Here is a 23,945-nt window from a genome sequence, read left to right as displayed (position 1 = left end):
CAAAGAGATTTGAATATAGAAAGAGTTGGATCGTTGTGGACTAGGAATGGAATATATTTCCGTAAGGATATGAAACAGTTATATTAAAATTATTGAAATACTGCAGTTTTGTTGGAATGAGTGCTGAGATAAAAAATTTTGATTCGGGAGTGAATTTTGGATTTGAATTAATAGTAATTAAAAAGTAAAGCTTTATATATATTATTACAATAAATAAATCAGAAAACAAAATATCTGTTACTTTTATGCTATTAAAAATTCTTTTGTTGATTTAGAAACCTATAATTTAACCTTAATTTAAGGAACCGACACTTAGTTTGTTACCTAACCCCTCACTGACCTTTGATGCCTCAAAGGTACCTATTTACATCCCAATTAATAATGATTCTACCTCTAGAGATCTGACGCGCAGTACGCAGTACCTAATTTCTCTTCCAATACTTATTCATGAAGGGAACCCTGCGTTGTGAATTCAAGGAGCGCCTCTTCGCCGAAAATAGCAAGTCTTTAGGTCCTGGAATCTATTACAATATATTACTGGAACCGAAGGGGAAACCCGCTTGCGTACAGTGTTCATCAGTCTGTGGTTCATGTAATCTTTTTTAGGCCATATATTCATTAATACTCAGTGGTTTATTATTTGAATTGATGATTATCATTAATAAACAACAAACAATAAAATGTACATTCTCATGACCTTCCTTACCAGTTTTGGTTGGTAAGTCCTATTCAAAAATTATTTGTTCTAGTTTCACTAATACTGGTCCAAATCAGATCCTTATAGGGAATTACATTATCTTTCAAACAAACTTCTAGTATATTTCGGCTTTCAAATACTTTCAAAGACATGCGTAAAATTGTCTATATGCTCTACTATATATATATCTGTAGCTAATCAAAGTCCTTTTCTCTTTTTTTTTTTTTTTTTTTTATTATTTTTTGGTAAAAAATCTAATTACTTTTAAAATAACAGCTACAAGTCTAAAGAAATGTTTTAGGCTATCGCGTGCCAGTAATTTTTCACTGAACAACCATGGCAAGCCAAAATCCTGCAAAACAAAAGGCAAATATAGAAGATCGATTCACCCATTAAAGATATAATAATTTTATAATTTTTTTTTAATTCTAAATTGTTTTAAATGTTTCTCATAAATGACTAAATACCGGTATATGAGACCACGAAACGAAAATGACGGATGGAATTGCCAAGATCCGAGGATCATCCTGCGGTGACCTGTGACTAGAGCCAAATTAAAAAAAAATCTACTTTGTTTCAAAAATAAGCCGCTTACAGCAGACCCACGAATTTTTTAAAAAATTAATATTACGCTTCTAGATCTGAAAGAGCAAAACCTCAATTTTCGAAAGTGGTTAATTTTGGTTTTTCTTGGTCGATTACAAAGTTTGAAAATTTTTAAAGTTTAATGAAGTGTATGTTTTGGTGATAGATTACTTAGTTGAATTTTTTTTTTTAAACCTCCTGATGTAGCTGATTCCTTTATTTTCAAGTTTGAGCTGTTTAGAGCAGCTTCATTTTTACTTTGATTACAAAATTGATGCATTTATAAATGGTGTGGCTGTTACGGTTAGCACTTCGTATTTTGTTTTTGTAACTATTATTTTCTTTTAACCTCAAGTTAATATTTTAGTGCTTAAACCTACCTTAACATTAACCAAATGTTCTGTAGAAGGGTGGTTTTTGTGCTGATCAGCTGTCAGCTGTACCGTAAATAATTATTTTGTGCTGCACTTGTCAATATACAAATGTTTTGCTTGCTTCCTAATTTAATTTTTCAATCTATTCTTCTGCTTTTAAATAAATTAATCTGAACTAAACGCAAAGAATAAATTAGTCATGTTATAAATGATCTTCTTTTCTGATCAGCTGACTGTTATATTTTAATAGACGTTCAAGTTATCTGCTAAAAAATGTGAATTAATTAATTCTAATATGAATTATTCTCCTTGTAGTAATAAATTTGGAATAAAACTAACCGTTAATTTTTAATGTTTTCTTGAAAATTAGCTTTATTAAATTTCATATGCTAAATGAAATGTACAATGCTAAGGTCAGGAAATTCTGAACATTCTGTTCTTATGAGTCACCCTTCCGAAGTAGTAGTTGAAAATTAGTCCATATTTTTAATTTATACTCTAAATCATTTTACGCCCTTCTTTATTTATTATAAACATACTTCTCTCTCCTCGACCATCTTGTGACATATCGGGTTATGCATTCAATAATTTTAATTTACCTATCTTAATAGATATCACAGTTTAAAAGACTATTTATTGATTGTAAAAATACAGTTTTAAAATTTCTATAAATATTATTATGAAATAAATATGTATTCATAAATCCGTATATATAAGTATGCTAATACAACTTAAGTTCTGATTCGTTGGTAGTTTCTATCTTGTGCTTCATATAATTTCCGACATTAATTTCTATATATTTACTGACTTTAAAATGTAATTAATTTAAACTTTACATTAATGAATGAAGACAGTCAGGCCAGGCGTGGAGAAGCTGGTTCGAGCGGCCAAAGATCTGCTAGGTCTATAGAGCCAATAGTTCAGTCAAGTAATATGTCGTAAATCATAAACCATCCTAATCAAAATACAATTTTTTTTTTCAAGTTTTGATGGCCTTAAAACGGCTAATTAGTTTGATAAAGTATTTGCTTTAGTTGCAAAGTGTTGAATTTTAAGCAGCTGGCTCCTGTACTGTATAAAACCCTGTTGACTGCCATTGTGATTAGAATGTTAGCGAATTCAGGTAGATCCTTCCATTCTCTGTTACCTACTTTTGTTTCTTTTTTCTCAGGTTGGGCTTGAACCATGAACGCTATTGGCTCAAAAAATTTCTAAAAGCTTCGCCATTTCCTCACCTTTTCATGCTGTCTTCGCAAAAACAGGTCCCGAATCCTTCATTGTGCCAATCCCGAGGTCTTCCTCAGGTAGCCAGCTGGAAGAATAGTCCCATGTCACTGTTGCGAAAACGGACTCAGGATAGTGCTTCCAAGAAGGCTACGTGACTGGATGACCGTCCTTCCCAAGCATACCTGGAAATGGTACAAGGGAACATTTTGTGTTTTTTTGGTTTACCATCTGTTAACTCTCTGGTCTATATATACTAAAACGTTTTTCTCCTTAAGAAAGTTTTGCTGTGGTCACTTTATCATAATTTTGTGGTAATAGTAATCTTTTCAAAACGCTTTCTTAATCACATCAATGAAACATCTCACTTATCTTCAGTGAAATTTTTCTTTATGAAAACCTCTGTATACCTCTTTTTAATGTAAAATTTAATTAAGTCCTTGCCAACTAGATGCAAATTTACTTGGAATCCCGCTATCACGGAACCCCTCCACTCTGGGTACGATTACCAATTTTATTCTTCATCAGCACTTTTCACTCCTCTACAATACACAGAAGTAAAAATCTAAATTTTGTGGATCACTGATTTTCCATAAAAGTTATGTAATTCTTTTTTATTATTACCAAATAAAATAGAGCATTCAACAAAATTATATTAAATAATAAGTATGCACTACGTATTTTACCCGATGTATTTAGGCAGTATTTCTTGTTATAAATAATTCACTTCTCTCATATATATGTAGTTATTTAATTGCTAATTAATTATTATTTCAAATTATTGACTTACTTTAATAATTCTTCATGTTCTGATGCAAAAAAAAAAATGGAACATCTGATCTTAATTAGTTAATTTTAATCGAATTTGATAAATTTATGATGGAAATAAAATCCCTAGAATAATTCTTTGATTTTTTTATAGCAATAATATCATGTTGTTTTGTTTTTTTAACTTACTCAAGGTAAATAATTAATTTCATTATGCCATTTTTTTTTATATAAGCCCCTTCTCCTTGGCTGGTTATTAATTGCTGTTTGAAAAATTCAAGGCTTTAATTAGAATTTTTCCAATAATTTCATAACTTATCTTGCTGAGGAATAAAGTCAGAAAATGCCAAATAGGTGCTTTATACGCTGTGTAATATAACAGTAATAATAAACATTCCCGCCCTCGCTAGATTTGTAGCCAAAAATAAAAAATATTAAAAAAAAAAAAATTAATAATGACGTGTAGATAGTTGACCGTAGATTACTGATTGGCGGGGGGTGCGGTCAGCAAAGAACAACATAAATAAACAAAACAATATTTATTTATTTTATGCCGACGTTTCGACCTGAGTTTCAGGTCTTCATCAGGGCAATAGAACAAAAGAGATAACACCAACATTTAGAGAAACATAAAATTGAAAAGGAATAGCATACAAACAAATTTGGAATTATACAAAATATTGAATTGAATCATAAATGAAAAAAAAAATCTGATAATTGATGAAAAATATAATAGTCCGGGCGGTCAATAAAGGTACAAAAAAACTATTTGTTGGTAACTAGAATTTGGTTACAATTTTTTTTTTTTTTACTATTTTGTACCATTATTAATCTCCACCCGGACTATCTTCCTACAATATAAAAATTAATGTTGTTTACCACAAAACTAAGTGTCCTACGTTGTCGCCAGGAATGCAAATTTGGGTTATTGCAAATTTTTTCTGCTTAGATTTTGTTTCTTTGTGATGTGTTTTTTTTTTGTTCCTTTACTTTTTCCAAAAAAAAAAAGTAACTAATTAAAATACAAAATGATCAATTAGCGTACATCAAATTTATCAATTAGCTGCCAACATTAATCTGCAATCATAATACACTCTCAGAAATTTTGTTACACACCACTTAAGCGTTGTAAGACGATGTATGGATTATACTTTTTAGGAAGATGTGTTCAATAACTTTTGAAGCCTTTGTTGCATTCGTGGAACGGAAGCATTGTTTCGTTCCTTATCAGATTTGAGGTAAACACTTAAAAGACCAAAAATAAGTAAATATAATCAATTAAAAGGAATAAACGAAAACATGTTCTGAAATTTTCGAATTCTATAAGTTTTAGAAAGTTCATTCTATGAGAAACTGTTAGAATGTTTGTTAGGCTTTGGTGGACCCTTGGCAGCTGTTCTATTCAGCGATTTGGGCCCTGTTGGTTGAGGGAGTACATCTGTTCTTCCCCTTACAGTAGCGCGGATTCTCTCCTAATAATAGACAGATTCAGCACAAAAGATTTTTTTAAATAAACAACATTATCGCATTGTTTAATTAATGAATTTATCTGTGGAATGTTCTGAGATCGTGTTATTTAACTAAAATCGTTCACTTGTATCAAATGATGTAGAAATTCTGCCATTTTCCTGCTTCTAACAAAAGGGTCCCGCCATTTCCTACCTACTAACTACACACTAAATGATTTATAACAAACAATTGAAGCTAGTTTATTTTCATTCATTTCTAATAAATAATAAATTAATCGGTTAAAAAAAAAAATTTTTTTTTAATTATATATTGATACTGACTAATTTATTTTCGTCCATTAAAACCCACTCCCATTGGACCCATCTTGCCCAAGGCGTTCTTTATAAATGGGGGTCAGCAGGTCAGGGGTTAACCGACACGCCAATTCGTGTTTAACACAATTTGTTGATTTTTTTTTTTTTAGTTAATGGATTGAATATCAAGGATGATGGAAGATTACGTGGTAGTTATTTTAGTGATCATAAATGAGGGCGAAAATACAAATATATGTGTTATTTATACAGCTCCTCTGCGCTACGGTACTGAACATGGAAATAATTAAAGATAAAATATCCTTATAGAGGGTTAACAAAAAAAAAAGATTCAAGGTCTAGAGCCTGTTAAAACTAGTGATAAATCTTATCTATCAGGCGTAAGCTATGAAGAATTCGGAGATGTGGTATATGCTTCTGAAAACAATTATCGATTCTGACGTAATTAAGGATAATTTTTTATGTAATCCAAGTTTAAAAAAAAACGAAAAAAATTCCTCGAGTATCGCAGAGATTTAGAGCGAGAGAAATACTTTATTCATCTATGCTGCCCAAATACATCGGATTCACAGCATACTAATCAATCCGTGACTGGACAAATATAAGTTACATATATTTACATGATATAGTAAAAAAGAAAGAAAACAGTTTTTTGTTTTTCTCTTAGTTTCCTTTTACAATCCATTCCTTTTTTTCTTTCCATTTTTTGTCCCTTCCATTTCGTAATTTTTATTTTATCAGATCGACAAATTCACTCTCTCGAATTCCCCCTTTCTTAGATCCTCCCCAGTGACCCGTTAAACAAATTCTCTATTAGACAGCAATGTGAGACCGAACCAGAGAAATAATAGTCACAGCAGTAGATCAGTTTTCAGTAAAACAAACAAATAAATACATTTTACCAAAAAAAAACTAATTTCAGGGATTTAAAGGAAAATATAATAAAAAGGTGATTAAAGGAAATACTTGATTGGGTGGTATATAGTAATATGGTTGTGAGTTTTTGTGGATAATCTTATATAAGAAGAATTAAATATTTATGATTTTAAATTTTAAAAAATAGGTTTTTAACTTATAATAAAGGAAATGACCTGGGCAGAATAGCCTGCAAAAGTAACACTAAATTTAATGTGAGGAAGAAATTATAATTGAAGATGTCCTTGAGGATGGCTAAAATGGCCGAAACGTTGGACTGGTGAAAAATAAAAAGTGTTGAGACAAAAAAGGATACAAGTTTTGATTTATTTAATAAATAATTACCTTGTCTCAAGAAATTGAAATAATATAATTAAAATATAACTTTTTCCATTTAACACGCTTTAACATTTTAAACTAAAGATCATGAATACCCCTATCTTAAATAGGAATGGACCTGTTTAAGTTGTTATTTTACTTTAAGTTTAATTTTATTTGTTCTTTTTTTTCCTATTTATTATTTTGTTTACATTTAATTCATATCTCTGTAAATATTGCGTGAATGAGTTATTTGATCTCTTCTATCATTGTTTGAAATACGATTGAATTTAATATTACATAGTAAAGAAAAAAAAAAATTAAGACCTGAGTGAAAGAATACTTCCATCCCGTAAAAAATAAAGACACTGTAAAAAGAGATAAATTTCCGTATACACAAACAGAAGATATAGATTGCATTATTGGTTTAATATACCATGATACTGGCGTGAATATATTCCGGGATTTTAGTGTACTTTTTTTCCCATTATCTTGTGATTAACTTCAATTAATTGTAATTTTAGTGAAGACATGAAACCGTTTGTTTTAGGTTCGAATTAAAAACAAGAGAAGGCGATCCCAACGAATTTTAAAAAAAGAAAAATATTGTTTAAGAAAATGCATTGTTATAATTCTTTCTACACATATTTTTTCAAGGCGTTTTATTCAGTTTTACAGAGTTTAATAATTAATTTTTAAATCACGTTGCTAAATTAAAATTTCAATGAAGACCTAAGCACTAATTAGCTGATGATGGCTCATTAATTTAGTGCACCTCCCCACTGATGGAGTCGCTGACCCCAGAAAGAACAAAGATGAACTTGCCCTCAGGCCACTAAAATCGGATTATCTATGCCCCGCCGGCTAAAGTACTAGTACAAAGCCCCCAGCCGTCGTTATTTTCCTATTTATAGTCCCCGGGGGCTTATTCCTGGGAGGATAGGGCTTTTGGGGCTCTACCTGGGCCCCTTATCACATTGTATATTTTTGCTTTCATCCTCACATTATTCGTAGATTTTTGTGGTTCTCGTATTTTATTAGTCCACATTTTAAAAATGTTATGTTAAATGCCTCCAAGAAAGTCCTACTATCCTTTAAGACCCAACAATTATTTACAGATTATCGTGTTTTTTTTTCTTCCAGATTTGTATGAGGTAATAATTAAATTAAAATATTAAAGTTTATTAATTATTTAATTACATGGAGGCCGTTTATCCACTTTCGTTATCATCACTTATCCTCATTATCACTGACGTTGCCCAAGGATTTTTTAATTTTCTTCTAGTAAGATTTATGACGCCAGGAAAATGGAAAATTTAAAAGGATGGCAAACATAGCTAATAATACCTTGAAGGTTTATAAATCTTCATTATTACATAATGGCTTGAATTCGGGTAATTTATAGGTCTTATTAACAATACCTATTACGTTTTAATTCTATTTTAATCTAACGCAAATGTGTATTATCTTTTAATACTGTACCATACGGGATAGATATAGTCATGGACCAAGGACAAAACACGAGTTGATGTAAGTATGGCTACGTAGGGACGTGACGACCGTGCGGATTGGGGCGTAGGTCCTAGATCACGGGTTCGGAACGTTCTGGATTCGATTCAAACCTGGAGCAGTTAATATTTATTTCTCGGCGGTCCCGAGAAATGTATCTCAGGTAGTCGCCAGGGGTTGGGAGAAAGGACCCCTAGGCCCACATGCCGGACTAGTTCCCTCCTCCCCATACCAAGTATGGCTACGTACACATATGATTACTTTTTTAACCTTAGAGGATATTCAAGAGTATTTTTAATAAAAAAAAAGTTTTGTTAATTTCGAAATGTAACTTGGCAAATCTTTGTCATAGTGAATGGTGGTGAGGCGAGTTTGTAATCATTATGAGTTACGGTTACAGGACCCTCGACTCTGGAATAAAGAATTCTCGCAGAAAATCAAATTTTATAGTTGTGATATTTTAATCTGTCTCGGCCTTGAGTTCTAAAACAACAAATACCGAAAAATATCTACTTACCACTTTTGACTATTTGCGCATAAGTTGTGCGGATAATCGAACAAAAAGGTGTGGAAATTTAATTTTCCGCAACAAACCGTCATCATAATGGAAGAATTTATGTATCGAGGAGTCATAATCGACCGATACTCAAATTATAATCGTCGATTCTTACGGGAAATTAAATTCTCAAACGGTTTTGTTCTAAACTTTTTCTTCCTTCTTCTTTTTTTTTTTTTTTTTTTTTGTTACCCTTAAAAAATTATTTACTGTTTATACGATTTACACTTTCGGATAATAAAAATCACATATCGTTACTCCTTAAACATGATGACAATTCCGCCATTATTCTTACGGACCAGTGATATATAAAATTAATTAACGAACCCCTCTTTTCTGAATATGATATTATGGTTTCCTTGCGCTAGGAAACTGTTTCTTTCCATAAGCATCTTAATCTTCCATAAAAGATTTTCGTTTTTAATTAATAAAGAACTAAGATCATCCTGAACCAATTAGTTCAAATCCCTCCACCCCGTAGCTCGTGTATTCCAGCAGATGATGTCACCCCGTTGTTCCTCACCAGCTTGATGACACTGGACCCAATGCATTCGTTCTGAGACGAGCGGAGCTAATAGCTTTGCTGACGTCTCAGTGCAGATTGAAATATTTAAGATCTATTAAATGACGATAGTTGCCACTGGTATTAATCCCAAGCTGTTCTCTCTGCTCCTCCACCTGTGCAGTCTGTCATGGCTGGTCCCAGAGTATCTGCCAGTTTTGTAGTCCTTAAGGTGATGAGGTAAGGCAATTTTAATTTAAAGTTTATTGACCGCGAATAATTAGTGTACCCTCAGCAATTCGTAGCGTGGAATAGGCTTATAAACTCATTCTGTACTTTTCTTACTCCTTCTTACCGTTTACATAAAATATTAATAATAATAATAAAGGCTTAGTAGACCCGAAAGTTCGATGCCGATATCACCAATCGCAGTCTACAATATCAATATTGACGCAATCCTACCACCTACGTTTCGGTCTACTCCTCGGAAGTTTACCAATCGATTCAATGTTTATTAACATTTTCAGGATCCGTTCGATACTAAGTCCTTCAATCATACACGCCCATCTTATTTGCTGGTATGTATCCTATTAAATTCTCTGGTTAATTTATCCTTTTTCAGTCCGAATATTTGGCGCAGTACTTTATTTTCCAAAATCTTAAGGCTCCTAAGGTTAACCTTTGTTCTCCCCTTAGTGTTTGTGGCCATGTATGTTACTCATCCGTTAAAAATAATAAGAAAGATGTTAACTTTGTTAATTCTAACCTTTAAGTTTCTCGACAGAAGGAGCTAAGCAACTTCGAAATTGGAAAATAACAAGCATTTCCCGGCTTTATATTCTTATCACTTCAGTTCTTTTTTTTTATTTACTATCGAACCTAAATACTAAAACCTCTTAACCTCCACAAACCGAGTTTCTGCTACTAACCATATACATTCTTTTATACGTATTCATTTCAAAACCTAGTTACTTACCATTACTGAATTACTTTATTACATCAGCGCAATTCTATTTAGTTTTATAGTTACCTCGTCATCACCCAATAGTTCTAAATCATTAACATAACCAAATATGGATCCATAAAATATTATAAAGTCTAAATTAATAGTTGTATACTAACTATATTTCCATATGCTAACGTTTATGTAATATATTTACTTACATTTTTATAATATTTTATATAAACGTTAAAGAAGGCAAACGAAATCGATCTTAAGGCGGTCAAAATTATATATAAAATAATTGGGAAAAACATTGAACCATTTTTCGTTCGTGCTTTGTCAATTACATTCTAACTCCTATATTCATATGATTTTCAATATAATCTTTAGAGCTCACGCTTCAATCCATAAGTTTTTTATTCCCTCTGTAAGTATGTATTTAAAGTTCAATGTTTAGTTAAAGTTATGATTAAAAATTAAAATTAATTGAATCATGTTCATGGATAGGGCAGGATGATATAACTTCGGAAACTTTTAATAAAAAAAATTAAATACGTTTCACTCCAAATGTAATATGTGAACCACGGATAGTGCCTATATTTAAAGTTTATTCATTAGACACTCGAACCAGTACATTATTTAAAACCAAATCTAAGTACGTAAACTATTTTCTTTTTCACTAAATCAGTAATTTTACTCTGAAGACAATTACCATTTAACAGTCTTCATTATTCTGTTCAAGAGTGATAAATATATAAATGAAATGAGATTATTAACGAGCGCTAATTAGTTATGGGTTTTCATTCGCAATCAATACTTGAAAGAAAACATTTAATCGAACACTAATAAGAAAAGAAGCATTTTTACAGAAACACGTCCGTCTCTGATTGACTTATTAACCTAGTTTCATCTAAATTAAAGACAAAACAATCCATTAGATGCCCAAGATGTTCGACTATGCAAAGCGCTCTTTCATAATGCGCGGTTTCGCGCGACATGTCCTTTGACCCTTTTAAATTTTATATTTTCTCGTGCGAAGATATCAGTGATATTCTGCCTGCTTAAATAATTTGATCAAGTCACATACCATGAAATGTACCGCAATTTTCATAAATACTAAGAACAACGATATATCATCATCGTTCGGCTTCAATCATATAGTAACGATATAAAAAATTGTAATTACTGCGATATTACAATGGTTATTTCTAATTTTCATGTAATTTAATTGTTTTGATGCCACCTGTCATGCTGTCAACGGATTTGAACTTTGTAAATTTAACACTCTACCATAGGTCTTGAAAACTGGCTTTAGGTATCCATTCTGCGTGAAAACATTGATTCTCTTTAATTGTTTAATTAATACCACAGTATGCAATTTTGAATATACATCATAAAAATGAACATCTCGAAATTTTTTTTTTTTTCTAAAACCCATAACTTCTTTGGTAGCTTGGGTCGAAGACCGTTTCGATTTAGCCATTATTCGCTAGTCAAGTTTCGATTTGTGATCGATTGTTGTTGAATTAATGATGCGGTACTCGGCGCCCTCTTTCACCTCGTTCTTTTTATGGATTTTCGTTCTCAGTGTGTCGCGGGAAACACAAAGCTTCAAAGGCACAAACCTTCTCGCCCATGGTTATAACGAGGTAAAGAGTTGCCGCTATATTACTCAAAAAATAAATTATGCCTTTCCGTTATTTTGTTCACCCAATTAGGTACCTAAGTCGATGGATACGTGAATCCATAGATTAATCGGAAACAAAGGTTTACCAAGTAATTTATACATATAATTCCTAAAATGGAACTTTTATGGGGGGTTGAAGTGAGAGAATTCAATTTGTTTTTAATTATATATATATATTTTTTTATCATGGAACTATTTTCTACAGTTTTTTTTTTTAATATATAATACACATTTTCAGTATTATTACACAATTGCTGATTAAGACTATGAGGTTATTAAAACAATTTATTCAGTAATTGGAATTTATATTACTTATACATTTAGTAATCTCTTAGATTCAATTTTTTTTTTTTTAAGTAAACGATGTTTTAAGGTATAAATAATTGATTAATAATATTTTTGAATTTAGTTATAATCAAATTTTTGGAAAACCCTGTATTTTAGTCCTTGATAAGACCGCTGTGTTTCACCGGTGGGGTATAACTACTGGATGAAGGGACCACATGGTCTGCTCACTAAGATTTGATATTATGTCCGACATTTCATTTCTTCTCCTATATGTTAATAGATTTTACAATAATTAGCTCTTAAAAACATGTTACATAAAGCAGAAAGTATTTTATTAAATTATATATAGAGAATGAAAAATATATGTGTGTGTATATATATGTGTTTAAAAATTCATAATATTTTTCTAATTGCAGCACATCAAGATTATTATTTTTTTTAATTTGACAAGCATTAAAAGATAACATATACATACTAAAACAATAAAAGCATTGTCTCATAAATCGGAAGATAAAATTAAAATAAAATGGACATATTCATAATAATAGATTCTAATCCAAATAAAGTTGTTAAGAATTGAAATAAATTAATTTTACTCATTATAAGTCAAAATATGTATAATTCTATAGATAATAATTTTTAAAACATGGCATTCTGAACTCTTCCTCATTGTATATACAATATATTTCATTTATTTCTTCAGTTTAAAATTAATAAAATAATCAATGTTTTATTCATCAATAATATTGTATAGCTGCTGTTTTAAGGAAATATTTTTTTATCATATATATTTAATTTATTGGTGCAATCATCAAGCCTTAAACTAAAATCTTGCATTATTATTATTTCATCAGCTGTTAATCGTTTGTTACTAATTATGGTTTTTGGCTATTGAACATTAAGCTAGGACCAGTGTTATTTAAAAGAAATATTGTCTTCCAATAAATGTGGGCGGGTGTAAAATGTTTAGTATTTAGTATTTTTGTTTTTGTGTTTTATTGAATTACATTATATTTCTTAATTCTGATCTTCAAGCCTTGAAATATCATTTAAGCACTATTATTTTTGTCTCATCATCCTTACTTTATTATTTTTATAAGTAATATGTACTGTTTTTTAACATTTACAGTCATGATCATTTTGAAGGAAATATAATTCTAAAAAGTTTACTGCAAAAACTCCTTGACCATCTCAGCTATTTAGGAACTTTTATTTTTAATTGGTAGATTAATTGCATTCTGCATTTTGTATCCTAGCTCTCCCTCTCTCCTTTTTACTGTTAATGTATTTTCTTTCAATTTACTATATTTTATTAGTTCTGAAATGATAAATGGAATAGGTGGCTTAAAACGCTCGTGAAAAAAGACAAAGCATAATGAATTGGTTATGGAAGTTCAACCAGTTTTCCAAAGTTTATTATCTTGACATAACCAACAAACCACAAAAACAGTTTCACTAAATATAAATACATTATCCATTCCTCCTCCTGAATCATTATACATTTTCTTCAAAATTAATGAGTATCTTTGATGTATACTTCTATCAACTGTTTGAATTTCCTTTGAGTTTTTATTTTTACAAAACAACTTTTTTTAATTACTTTAAAATTGAAAGTTTTTACCACAAATTGAAATATAATTTCTAAAATTTTCCATCTAAAAAGATATTGTGATATGCAGAGAGTTATAAAAATAATCTATTTGATTTATTGACAATAAACCTCTGGAATGATAAATAAAGTTTTAAATATTTGAAAGCCAAGTTTAACCTGTATTAATGAAATGGGTAGCCATAAAAAAATGTTCGCTGGAAGAGAACTGACATGTTCCTTTGTATCTATGTTGCAACTATTATATTTTTATGTCTCATAAAAAATTATCGGTTGATGAATTGAATCTAATTATTTTGTTGAATCATTCTCATGATACAATTATGATATTATCTTCTATATTTGTAGGTGTCACATTAAACAACACCTTAAAATGAACTATAGATCATTAAGTTTACTACATTTTGTCTTTTATGCAACTTAGCATTTTTAATATAGAATTAATGTAGCATACGTTTATTTTTGTTTTGGTTTTATAGTTTACAGTGCTTCAATGAATTGATTATTACCATAAATCATTTTTATTTATTTAACCAGATAAATATTTATTGCATGGTCTTTCTAGTGGCTAGTGGCATTGCTAGTTAAATTAATATCAAAACAGATTAATGTCATGTTGGTGTGGTGATTAGTAGATACAAACTAATTTTTAGTGATTAATCCTCATTAAACCGGAGAGCCAGAATGATAAAAGGGGCATTGCTCAAAAAATGATGTTTTTAGTAAATAGAAATTACCCAGTTTCATAAATATCATATTGTAGTTCTTTTGGAAGTTTTTTTTTCCCTCTTTATTACTCTGGTTGTATACTGTTCCCTTTTTGTCTGAAGGTATTCCAGAATGTTCATGTTTTGTGCTGGAACAATAGACTCTTAGATCTATTAGGCAGCAACTCACAGCACTACAAAAGGACTCATGTGCTGCAATTGTTTAACTGAATAATTTTATTCCTACAATGCTAGTATCCAAAAATGGATACTTTTTGAATTGTGCCCTTTTTATTCTGGATGTGCGATGTACTATTTCAATTCAATAACTAGCTTGATCATTTAAATTTTTGTTTTGATATGATTATTTTTTATTTGAAAAATGTGTTACTTTGATGATTGATTAATAAACCATATTTATTTGTGTTTCAGCACTTCAGGGGCCAATGCAGTTGCTATCGATAATAAGATTGAGCAAGCGATGGTGAGTACTCACACTAATTATAATATTTAATTTTCATCTAGAGCACTTTACAGTTTCTGAAGTTGCACAACTATTGTTCTGAGTATAATTTCTTATTAATTGATCTATTTGACTATTCATTTTACTTGCTTTGTATGAAAAATATGTATCAGAAACTCAGGCATCCATCTCAAACTTCCTTGTAATCCAAACATGTGACGACTTTAGACATCTAGTCCTAAAATTTTAAAACTAAAATTTGATTCGTAAATAAAATACTCATTTACTAAATTACAAGTTCAACAACTAAAACAATACTGCTAGCAAGATTAAAATCAGAATCTGGCTTGAAATGGTATAAATATCCTGGGATTATGTTAAATTGAAACCTAATATTGAAGTAATAGTATGTTGGTATTCCTTTGTAGTCTTTTTATAAAATTAAAATAGTTTTTTATTAAATTTTCTAAATTATTATTTGACTACCTCCTATTATTATTAAAAAAAAAAAATAATTTATATTTTATTTTAAATATTATAAGGTTGTTGCTTTCCAATTTGTTGTGGCTTTCTTAATCTGAACAAGTATTTCCATTGACTTTTCCATCATCCACATCCTTCTCGAGTTTGTTGTTTACCAATTTTGTGATGAATCATGTAGTCATAACCTTAATTAAGGAACTATATTCTTACTGGCATCACATGAACATATCATTTGGTGTTTGGTTGACAATTCAACAAATCTTAAACCTTAGAGGTGTTTGTCAAATTTTGTATTTATACTGTCCATCTGCAGAAGGCTTTAATTGAGACTCTACATGGAGCCTAAGTTTGAGCTTTTTCTTGTCTCACAGCAGAAATATGTGGGAAATCTTTCGCTCATCTGTTGGCTCCTTTGGTCTGGTCATAATTTTCTCAAGGGAAAGATAGTCAGGTTAACTTAATAAGAACTGATGCTTAGAGAATCATGGTTATGTACTGAGTTAGTCAGGAACTCCTGTACAGGAAAACTAGGCCCAGATAGAATAATGCATCTTTTGTATAAAATGCCTCTCCCTATTTATTTTTTTTATGCCAATCCATCAGGCTTTAGATCTAGTGTGAGTGATTTCTTTCCATTAATATAGTATTCATAATTGTGATGGATACCCTTAAACGTCATCATACTTAATCCTCTTGTCATAACAGTAATTTAACCAAAGATTTAAATTATGATTACCAATATCATTGGTTTGCCATTTGTGGTGTTGAATAAATACCAGTGATTGAAATTCCTAAATTATCACAATAAATTTCTTAAATTTGGAAGTTCAGTTCCTTCCATAGGGTATCATATTAATTAATCTTTAGTGTAGAAAATAATTAGAAAATTACATTATGTATACACTTTCTCGCCAGTATGTTTATATATATGTAATATATTAAAGTAATCTGTTTTAATTATTTTTTAAATGTTTTTTTTTTGTCTTCCTCAGTTTAAAGTGTTACTTTCTTTGATTATTTTTCTTTAATAGCATTGGTGGGTTCAGTTACCATTCTTCTTTTCAGTTCTAACTTCTGTTATTTGTTGATGTAGTAATTTATTTCTACTGTACATTCAATTCAACTAAACTGTATTATTATTTTTTTTAATCTGTCTATTATAAGAGTAGTTTGTTGCATGTGTATTCATATGAATACATTTTTACCTAGAAAGGTAAAATCTATTTATTGAAGAAAGAATGTATTTACAAAAAAAATATTTTATTAGACACAGGTCCATCAGTTTTGAAGTTTTTCTCTCTGATATTGAAATCGTTATAAATAACAAAAAAAATTAATATGATTATAAGTAATAATATTAATCATTATTCTAGTAACTAAATTTAATTATGAGAATAACAAATACATTATTTTATATTAATAAATTGTCTATGACAAGATAAACTTTTTGTTGAACACTTGTTTCCAGTTTCATATTTCTTCATTTAATAATTTTATATCTTCTTCATGAAAAATCAACTTACATTTTAATGATTATATCGAAGTTCAAAGGTTTCCAGTACCATTTTTTAAATTTAAACTTTTTACCAATTGAAATATTTGCATATTTATAATGATAGTGTTAGTTAAGTCATTTATACATCATTGAACATTACCTTTAATTAAAATTCTAAATTATCCTTATTAGAATATTAAAAGTATAGTTGCTAGTGATCTATCTTTTTTTTTGGACTCACAATCATCAAAAATTTTAAAATATTATTATCTTTCATCACCATTTTGTTTATTTTTATTTAATATCTCTAAATACTCTAAGATCTGGGATTCAGAATACTGATCGGTTTCTGTTAACTCACATAAATGGAGTGTATAGAAATAGTGATAATTAATTTTTATTGTAATTATCACAGTTAAATTATTAGGATTAAAAGATTTTTTAGAATTGGGGAAAAAAAATTAAATGGTCCAAAACATATGCATGCAAAATTTTCTTTTAGCCATACTGTTATTCAATAAAAACATGTACTACTAATAATAATATATATTTGGAGTGTACATAAACATTAGAATTGACATGTGGAGAAAAGTTTTTTATGTTGTATTTAATATCATATTTTCTTATTTCATAAAAATAAATTAGGATTAAAAGATTTTTTAGAATTGGATATCATTTGTGTGCTATGAAAAGGGTGAGTGAATTCAACTAATTAGTTATTCATGAATTTTTGCCTTCTTAATAGAATAGTCATGATTTTTATTACTTTAACTATGTCAAATCCAATTAAGAAATTTATTTGGTTATCGAAAATTTAAACATATTATAGGCTTTTCTTCAAAAATAGAATTTGATAGAAAAGTACAAAATATGTTCTTCCAAAAATCATTGGATTTGCCCTATTTCATAGAACACTGACAACATATTTAATTTTAAAATGTTGTAAATTTTTGTTTGATATTTGTAGGAATTCTAAACAATAAGAAAGTTAATTTAAAAAAAAATCTCAAAAAATCAAAATCAAGTTCAATTTTTACAGACTCATCTATATTCCTAAGTTGACAATTATTACAACTCCATTGCATCAAGTTTAATGTAAAAAAGATATCATTATTATTACAGATACGACAGATTTTATAAGTGCTTCTGTAATATTAATAATTTAAAAAATTACCATTTCCTAATACTTTTTTTAATGTTTTATTAACAATTTTCCTTATAAGTAGACCTTGTGATATAACTGTTTAATATCCATTTTTATCACATAGTTGACTTTGGCTAAATCATTTTAACTAGTTATTCTTGTAAAAATTAAATTCAATATGTGATCTGTTCTCAACTTGTAACTACTGATCTAAATGCTTTAATTAACTTTGTAATTATTGTTATTTTTAGATAAAATAAATTATGTTTCTGCTTAGGACTTGGTGAAGTCTCACCTAATGTATGCCGTGCGAGAAGAAGTGGAGGTGCTGAAGGAGAAGATTGCCGAGTTGATGGAGCGGATTGGTCAGTTGGAGGCTGAGAACGCTACACTGAGGGCTGGGGCCACTCCCGAGACTCTTGCTCTGCTCCCTCCGCCATCTCAGACCACTACCACCAATCCTTAGGTCAGTTGAAGTAACCATAATTGTTAATAAAATAGAAAGTAATGAAGTACTTAAAAAAAGCATTCAATAGATATTTTTTAACTATGTACCTACTTTAGTATGATACATACCACCTTTTCATATTAAGAGAATACAGCTAAATGTATATTATTACATCCTCTTTAGGCTATGACATAATATTTTTAAACATTATCAGCCCAGAATACTAATATGAAATTCAAATTATGAAGTTCTCAATTACATATAGAAAAATACAGTTGGATTTTTCTAATTTTGTTTCTGTAGGATAGAATTGAAACTTCACAATCAATTTGGGAGGTTTAAAAATGGAAAGCCTCTATCTACCCTTAATTTTCAAGTTTTTTTATATATGATAATATGAATATATTAATAATATGAAAATATTAAAAACTAATTATTTTTTCTCAAAAGTGACTTCGTTAGAAACATTAACAATGTATCTTTCTTCTGAATACAATTGTACTGATTTAATTTTCTTTTTAAAAGTAAGAAGAAACATATTTCTATAAGATTGAGATGTACCCAATATTTGTTTCTTTTTCTCCCCACCTTCTCATTTAGTAGGGAGCGCTCAACAGTAATAGCAAGTCCTCGACATCCATTTTTTAAAACTAACCCATAACACTAAACAAACTGGTTGTTGATGGCCGAATGTCGGCTCTAGAGGATTCTCAGCCAGAAGGATGATATTTTTATATTTCTCTTTTCATTGTATGCCCTAATACTTTTTTGTTTTTCTTGTTTATTTATACTTTTCATTGTACATCTTATTTTTATTTTCTTAAATTTAATTCACTTTGTTCCTTTTTATATAATTTTTTATAACACTTTATTTTACTTTTATTCATGTTATCTTATTCTCTTGCATATTATTTTAGTTGTTTGTCTTGTTTTTATTCCTGATGAAGTCCTGTAAAGTGGAGCAAAATGTTGGCTCAAGACCATCTACCTTTTATTAATTGCACATGCTCAAGCAATGATCTTCTAAAATTTAATAATACTTTCTCTGGTTTCTATATTATATACTTGTCACTTTATGAGTTGGTTCTAAAAACTGTTATAATGATGAGTCTCACTCAACTTGTTCATTTTTAAGAACCTCCAATATAAATTGATATAGTTACCCTAATTGATTCTTATTTGTTGTGTTGTAGGTTACACGTGTGTTGTGTGCAGCCGAGTTCTCCGCACCTGGCCCATGCCCTAGTCAGATTGGATTCACCTTTCATCAGTTGACCTTTTCTATTTAGTCACTTATGTTCTCGACTGTTTCTTCACCTAATTATGTAAATGTTTTGTCGATAAATTAAAATGAAATAAGTAAAAATATTTGCATTTTTACATTTAGTTTTTTAAAAAATATTTTTTATGTTTGAAGATATACGTGTATCTATATTAATGTTCCCTGATAAACTTTACCTTCCACTTGTGTCATTGTATGTCTAGCTGTAGGACTATGTATGCATATGAATAAGTTGTATATGAATGTTGTAATCATCATATTGAAACTAGCTTTTAAACTAATATATTGGCAACTATGTTTTAAGCAAGTTATTTTCACAACTAAAACTTTCAATGGCTTATTTTTTTTCTTTTTAAATGTGATCTTATACAGGGAAAAGGCTTTGTTCTGCTAAGAAGGAACCGACAATATCAATCTGCTCAACGAAAGAGGAAAACAAAATTAAGATGAGGTTTAAGTTAACAGTAAGTAAACGATGCTCAATTCATGTTAAGTGAATCTGTTATTAGATTTAACAAAATAAGAAGAGAGGCATATCATAGCAGATCATATCGAGTTGAGCATCCGCTGTAAATATCTTATGATTCTTATCTGTAATAGCGCTTATCAAGTTCTCCGATGCACTTCAGGTACATTAGGTATTATCAATTATCTTAAGGATTTCATCACTAAAGGGTCTACCCTCTTATGCCTATCTATACGTATGAAACCTAACATGCAGAGCTTAGCTTTGAGTTCTTTGAAAGTGACTATGTGTAGTGAGATTGTTGTGAGAAATGCTTAAGCATAGAAAGTGATGCCATACAGGCTGTGGTAAAGATAGTATATTTTCTGTATTGTATATTGAAATCAATTTTTAAAGTTTATTTGAATTTTCTTCAACGGTCTAAGTTTATTTTTTAGATTTATAGTCATTATAGAGCTTATCTAATTGTTTTATGTAATATTATGATTCATATTTATTTATTATTTTAGTAATTACACTTATATGAGTGTTAGCTATGAGATGTTTTGTAATCGACGATTCTTTCTAGAGCCAGCACAATGTAAAGCAGACAACATATTCTGCCGGGATTAATCAATTTGAAGATATTTTTGTATCGTATTGCAGAAGGTTTTGCAAGTGATTTTTATTGTTAAGCGTAGGCTATAGACTTCTTATATTTCCTACTCTTACATTTCAAGTGTATGCAAACTTAGATTTATATACATACATATATATTTATTAATATCACAAATATTGATATGTAAATCGCTAATAAGACTAAACCTTGTCCTCTATCGAGAGATGAGCGTCATTGATAAATGAAAGGGAACTAATCTTGAAATGTGATTTAATATGCAGTAACTTGCAAGGTTACCAGAAAAGTGTCAATCGATATACAATTTAAACTTTTTTTTTCAATACTTGTAGTCTTGTATGTTATTCCATTTCAGTCGATTATACTGAAATTAGTTTAAATGTATTTAAATTTGTATATATTATTTGAATTAATAGTGTTTTAAGACTGTAATTTGCCTATAGTATTTTCACTGAGTTTTCAATGTACATCTTATTGTAAAATGGAAAAAAGAAAAAAAAAAAAAAGTTGATAACTGTTTATTTTATTAAATTATGACATCACAAAAAAAAAAAAACTTTAAAGTTATCAATAGCTCTAATTTTAATAATTATAGTGAACGTTAATTTAAAATAGCATTGACATTAAAAACAGTTCGATTAGTGAAGTAAGTTGAAACTCCATTTTGGTTGAATTACTCAGTATTTTTTAAATTGTTAATTTTTAATATTGGTTATTGTCAAATTGTAAAGAACTGATGTCGTGTAAATTCAATTAATGACTTCTATCCTTCCCTGAATTGTGACCTATTTATTCATTCAATTGTGATCTGGATCTATAACTGACTTTTTCTCTGGTTTATAGAACTGCAAATAAATGAAAATCTGTAATCTCGTTTCATGAAATTGATGCTTGTTATGTAATTAATTGTAATTTCTATTTAAGCGATTGTTTAGATTTTCAATTTCATGAGATAATTCCACCCATTTGCTCTTCTATACCAAACCTAATAAGCTTATATTTTGTAAAATAACTCCTTTGGATGTTATTCTATTTCAAATAAATAATATAATCATAATTACATTTCTTATGTATTGTACACAGCCTCAACAATCTTTGAAGCTAAATAAACATTTATTTAGTTTTAGAATTAAGTAATTAGGTTGAGAAATAAATAGTCAGTTTCAAATCTTGTATATTTAATTTTCAGAACTATGGTGATTATAAAACTTAGTCATAACCAGTGTGTATCTTATACATAATAAAAACCCTTTTCAAAGCAGTTAATTTGAATTCTAGTTTTCTAGTTTGAGTTCTGATTACTAATGCTATTTTGTATGATTTACTTGACTGCTAAACCCTCCTCTAACCTCAGCCACCATTAATTTTAATTTAATTTTGTGTTGACTACTTTCTTGCTCGAATGCTTTGCTTCAACATCAAACATAATGATGATTTCTGCTGAAGATAATTTTAAATAAAGTGACGTGAAAATTATAATTTTCAAGTTTTTAAACGGAATTTGTAACATTCCTGACTTATATATTTTTACAGAATTTTTTGTTACAAATTTTTCTTTATTTTTATATTTCTCTTTCCTAAAATTAACTCTATACAATTTCAGGGAATTCTGAGGTTGTGTTTAAAAAAAATAATAAATATATAAATAAGAAAAGAGTTCTGCAATACATGTTGCACAAAACATCAAACAATTATGTTTGCTAATAATATCTTGGCAAGTAGTCAATTAAAAACTGCCAAAAAAATAATCTTCATAAAATTAATCATGTTCATTGGTGATCAAACTCAGACTTGTGGATTGTTGCTGCTTGTAGAATTCCGATCACAAGACGTTCCCTCGGCTCAGAAAGGATTGACAATAATTGAGTGGCCTGACCAACCAGTTGGTACAATGTATATTCCAGTCACTGTGAATAAAATACAAATTTACTATAATTAAAAAAATATTTCTGATAAGAATCAATCAATTGATCATAATAAAATTTGCCATGCTTGTGAGATCATCTTTTATGTTAAGAAGTATATCAGTGAACTTATTTTGTTAAAATTTCAGAGTGATCGTTGTAAGTTTATGTTTGAAATTATAAAATTATATAATTTCGAATAATTTTGAGGATTGAACAGTGTTGGGCTAAAATTAACTGTAGTTGAAACCAATAACTAAAATTATCATTGATTATAATTCCATTTCCTGTTTTTGACCTTAAACAACAAAAAAAAAGCTTCCTTTAACGTGCCATCTAGGTTTCTTCTTTTTATGTGATTTAAAGAGTACTTGACACTGACACTATTTCGATTCCCTACCAAGCATCTTGTATCTTGTTTCTTCTACCTTTATGGGTTCCAGACAGAACATTCTCCCTTCTAAAGATCTATAAACTCCTTAATCACTTCATAATCATAATTAGAGACCACTTTTTCATTCCATAGTATCTTTTAAAGATATTCTTTGGGTACTAATTTTATATTGTACATAGTCTCCCATTTCGGGGTTACTGCACATTTGCACGTTGTGAGGATTTTCTGCTGAAACTGTATTTTTTAAAATTCTAACTATAGAATTATTGTTTAAATTTACAAATTCCTCTGTGATTCACGAAGAAGTCAAATAAAAAATGTCATGAAACTAACTAAAAATTGATAGTTATAATACAAGCTCAATGATTCAAATCTCATTTTTTTAGTTTTAGTTTGGCATAATAATTGGTAGGATCTGTTGGAGGTGGAAACAAACCGAAATTCCTCTGTAGCAACAGGGTTTTTAGGAAATCACAAGTTTATGCTGACTGCAGTATAATTAAGTTTTTAAGCTTAAATTATGTTAATAAAAAAAAAATACTGCATTACTGAGATCTCAAGTTGATCTTCGATTTTTATGAAAACACTAAAATTCAGAAAATCAAATTTTAAAATGATTGGAGAAGTTTGTCGGGGGGTGCGGTCAGCAAAGAACAACATAAATAAACAAAACCATATTTATTTATTTTATGCCGACGTTTCGACCTGAGTTTCAGGTCTTCATCAAGGGTTGTGGCGTAGAAGGCAGGTTTGTAACTGAGAAGTTTGTCGGGGGGTGCGGTCAGCA

At 29.4% G+C, this 23,945-nt stretch overlaps 1 protein-coding gene across 2 annotated transcripts in view; it reads left to right on the top strand.

Moving 5' to 3' along the window:
• The window catches only part of LOC106691562 (protein bunched, class 2/F/G isoform), a 125,118-nt gene extending 102,992 nt beyond the window's left edge, over positions 1 to 22,126 (top strand). For both annotated transcript variants that reach the window (XM_014437383.3, XM_014437384.2), the window contains 3 exons: positions 14,896 to 14,947; positions 18,326 to 18,514; positions 19,690 to 22,126. In XM_014437383.3, coding sequence (XP_014292869.1) covers positions 14,896 to 14,947; positions 18,326 to 18,514 — 241 coding nt within the window. In that variant the 3' untranslated portion in view covers positions 19,690 to 22,126. The remainder of the gene's footprint in view (positions 1 to 14,895; positions 14,948 to 18,325; positions 18,515 to 19,689) is intronic.
• Positions 22,127 to 23,945: the final 1,819 nt, after the last annotated feature.

Source organism: Halyomorpha halys, unplaced genomic scaffold (genome assembly GCF_000696795.3).
Source record: "Halyomorpha halys isolate HHAL.00 unplaced genomic scaffold, Hhal_1.1 Scaffold2487.1, whole genome shotgun sequence".
Classification (NCBI taxonomy): domain Eukaryota; kingdom Metazoa; phylum Arthropoda; class Insecta; order Hemiptera; family Pentatomidae; genus Halyomorpha; species Halyomorpha halys.
This window is presented reverse-complemented; position numbering and strand designations above follow the sequence as displayed.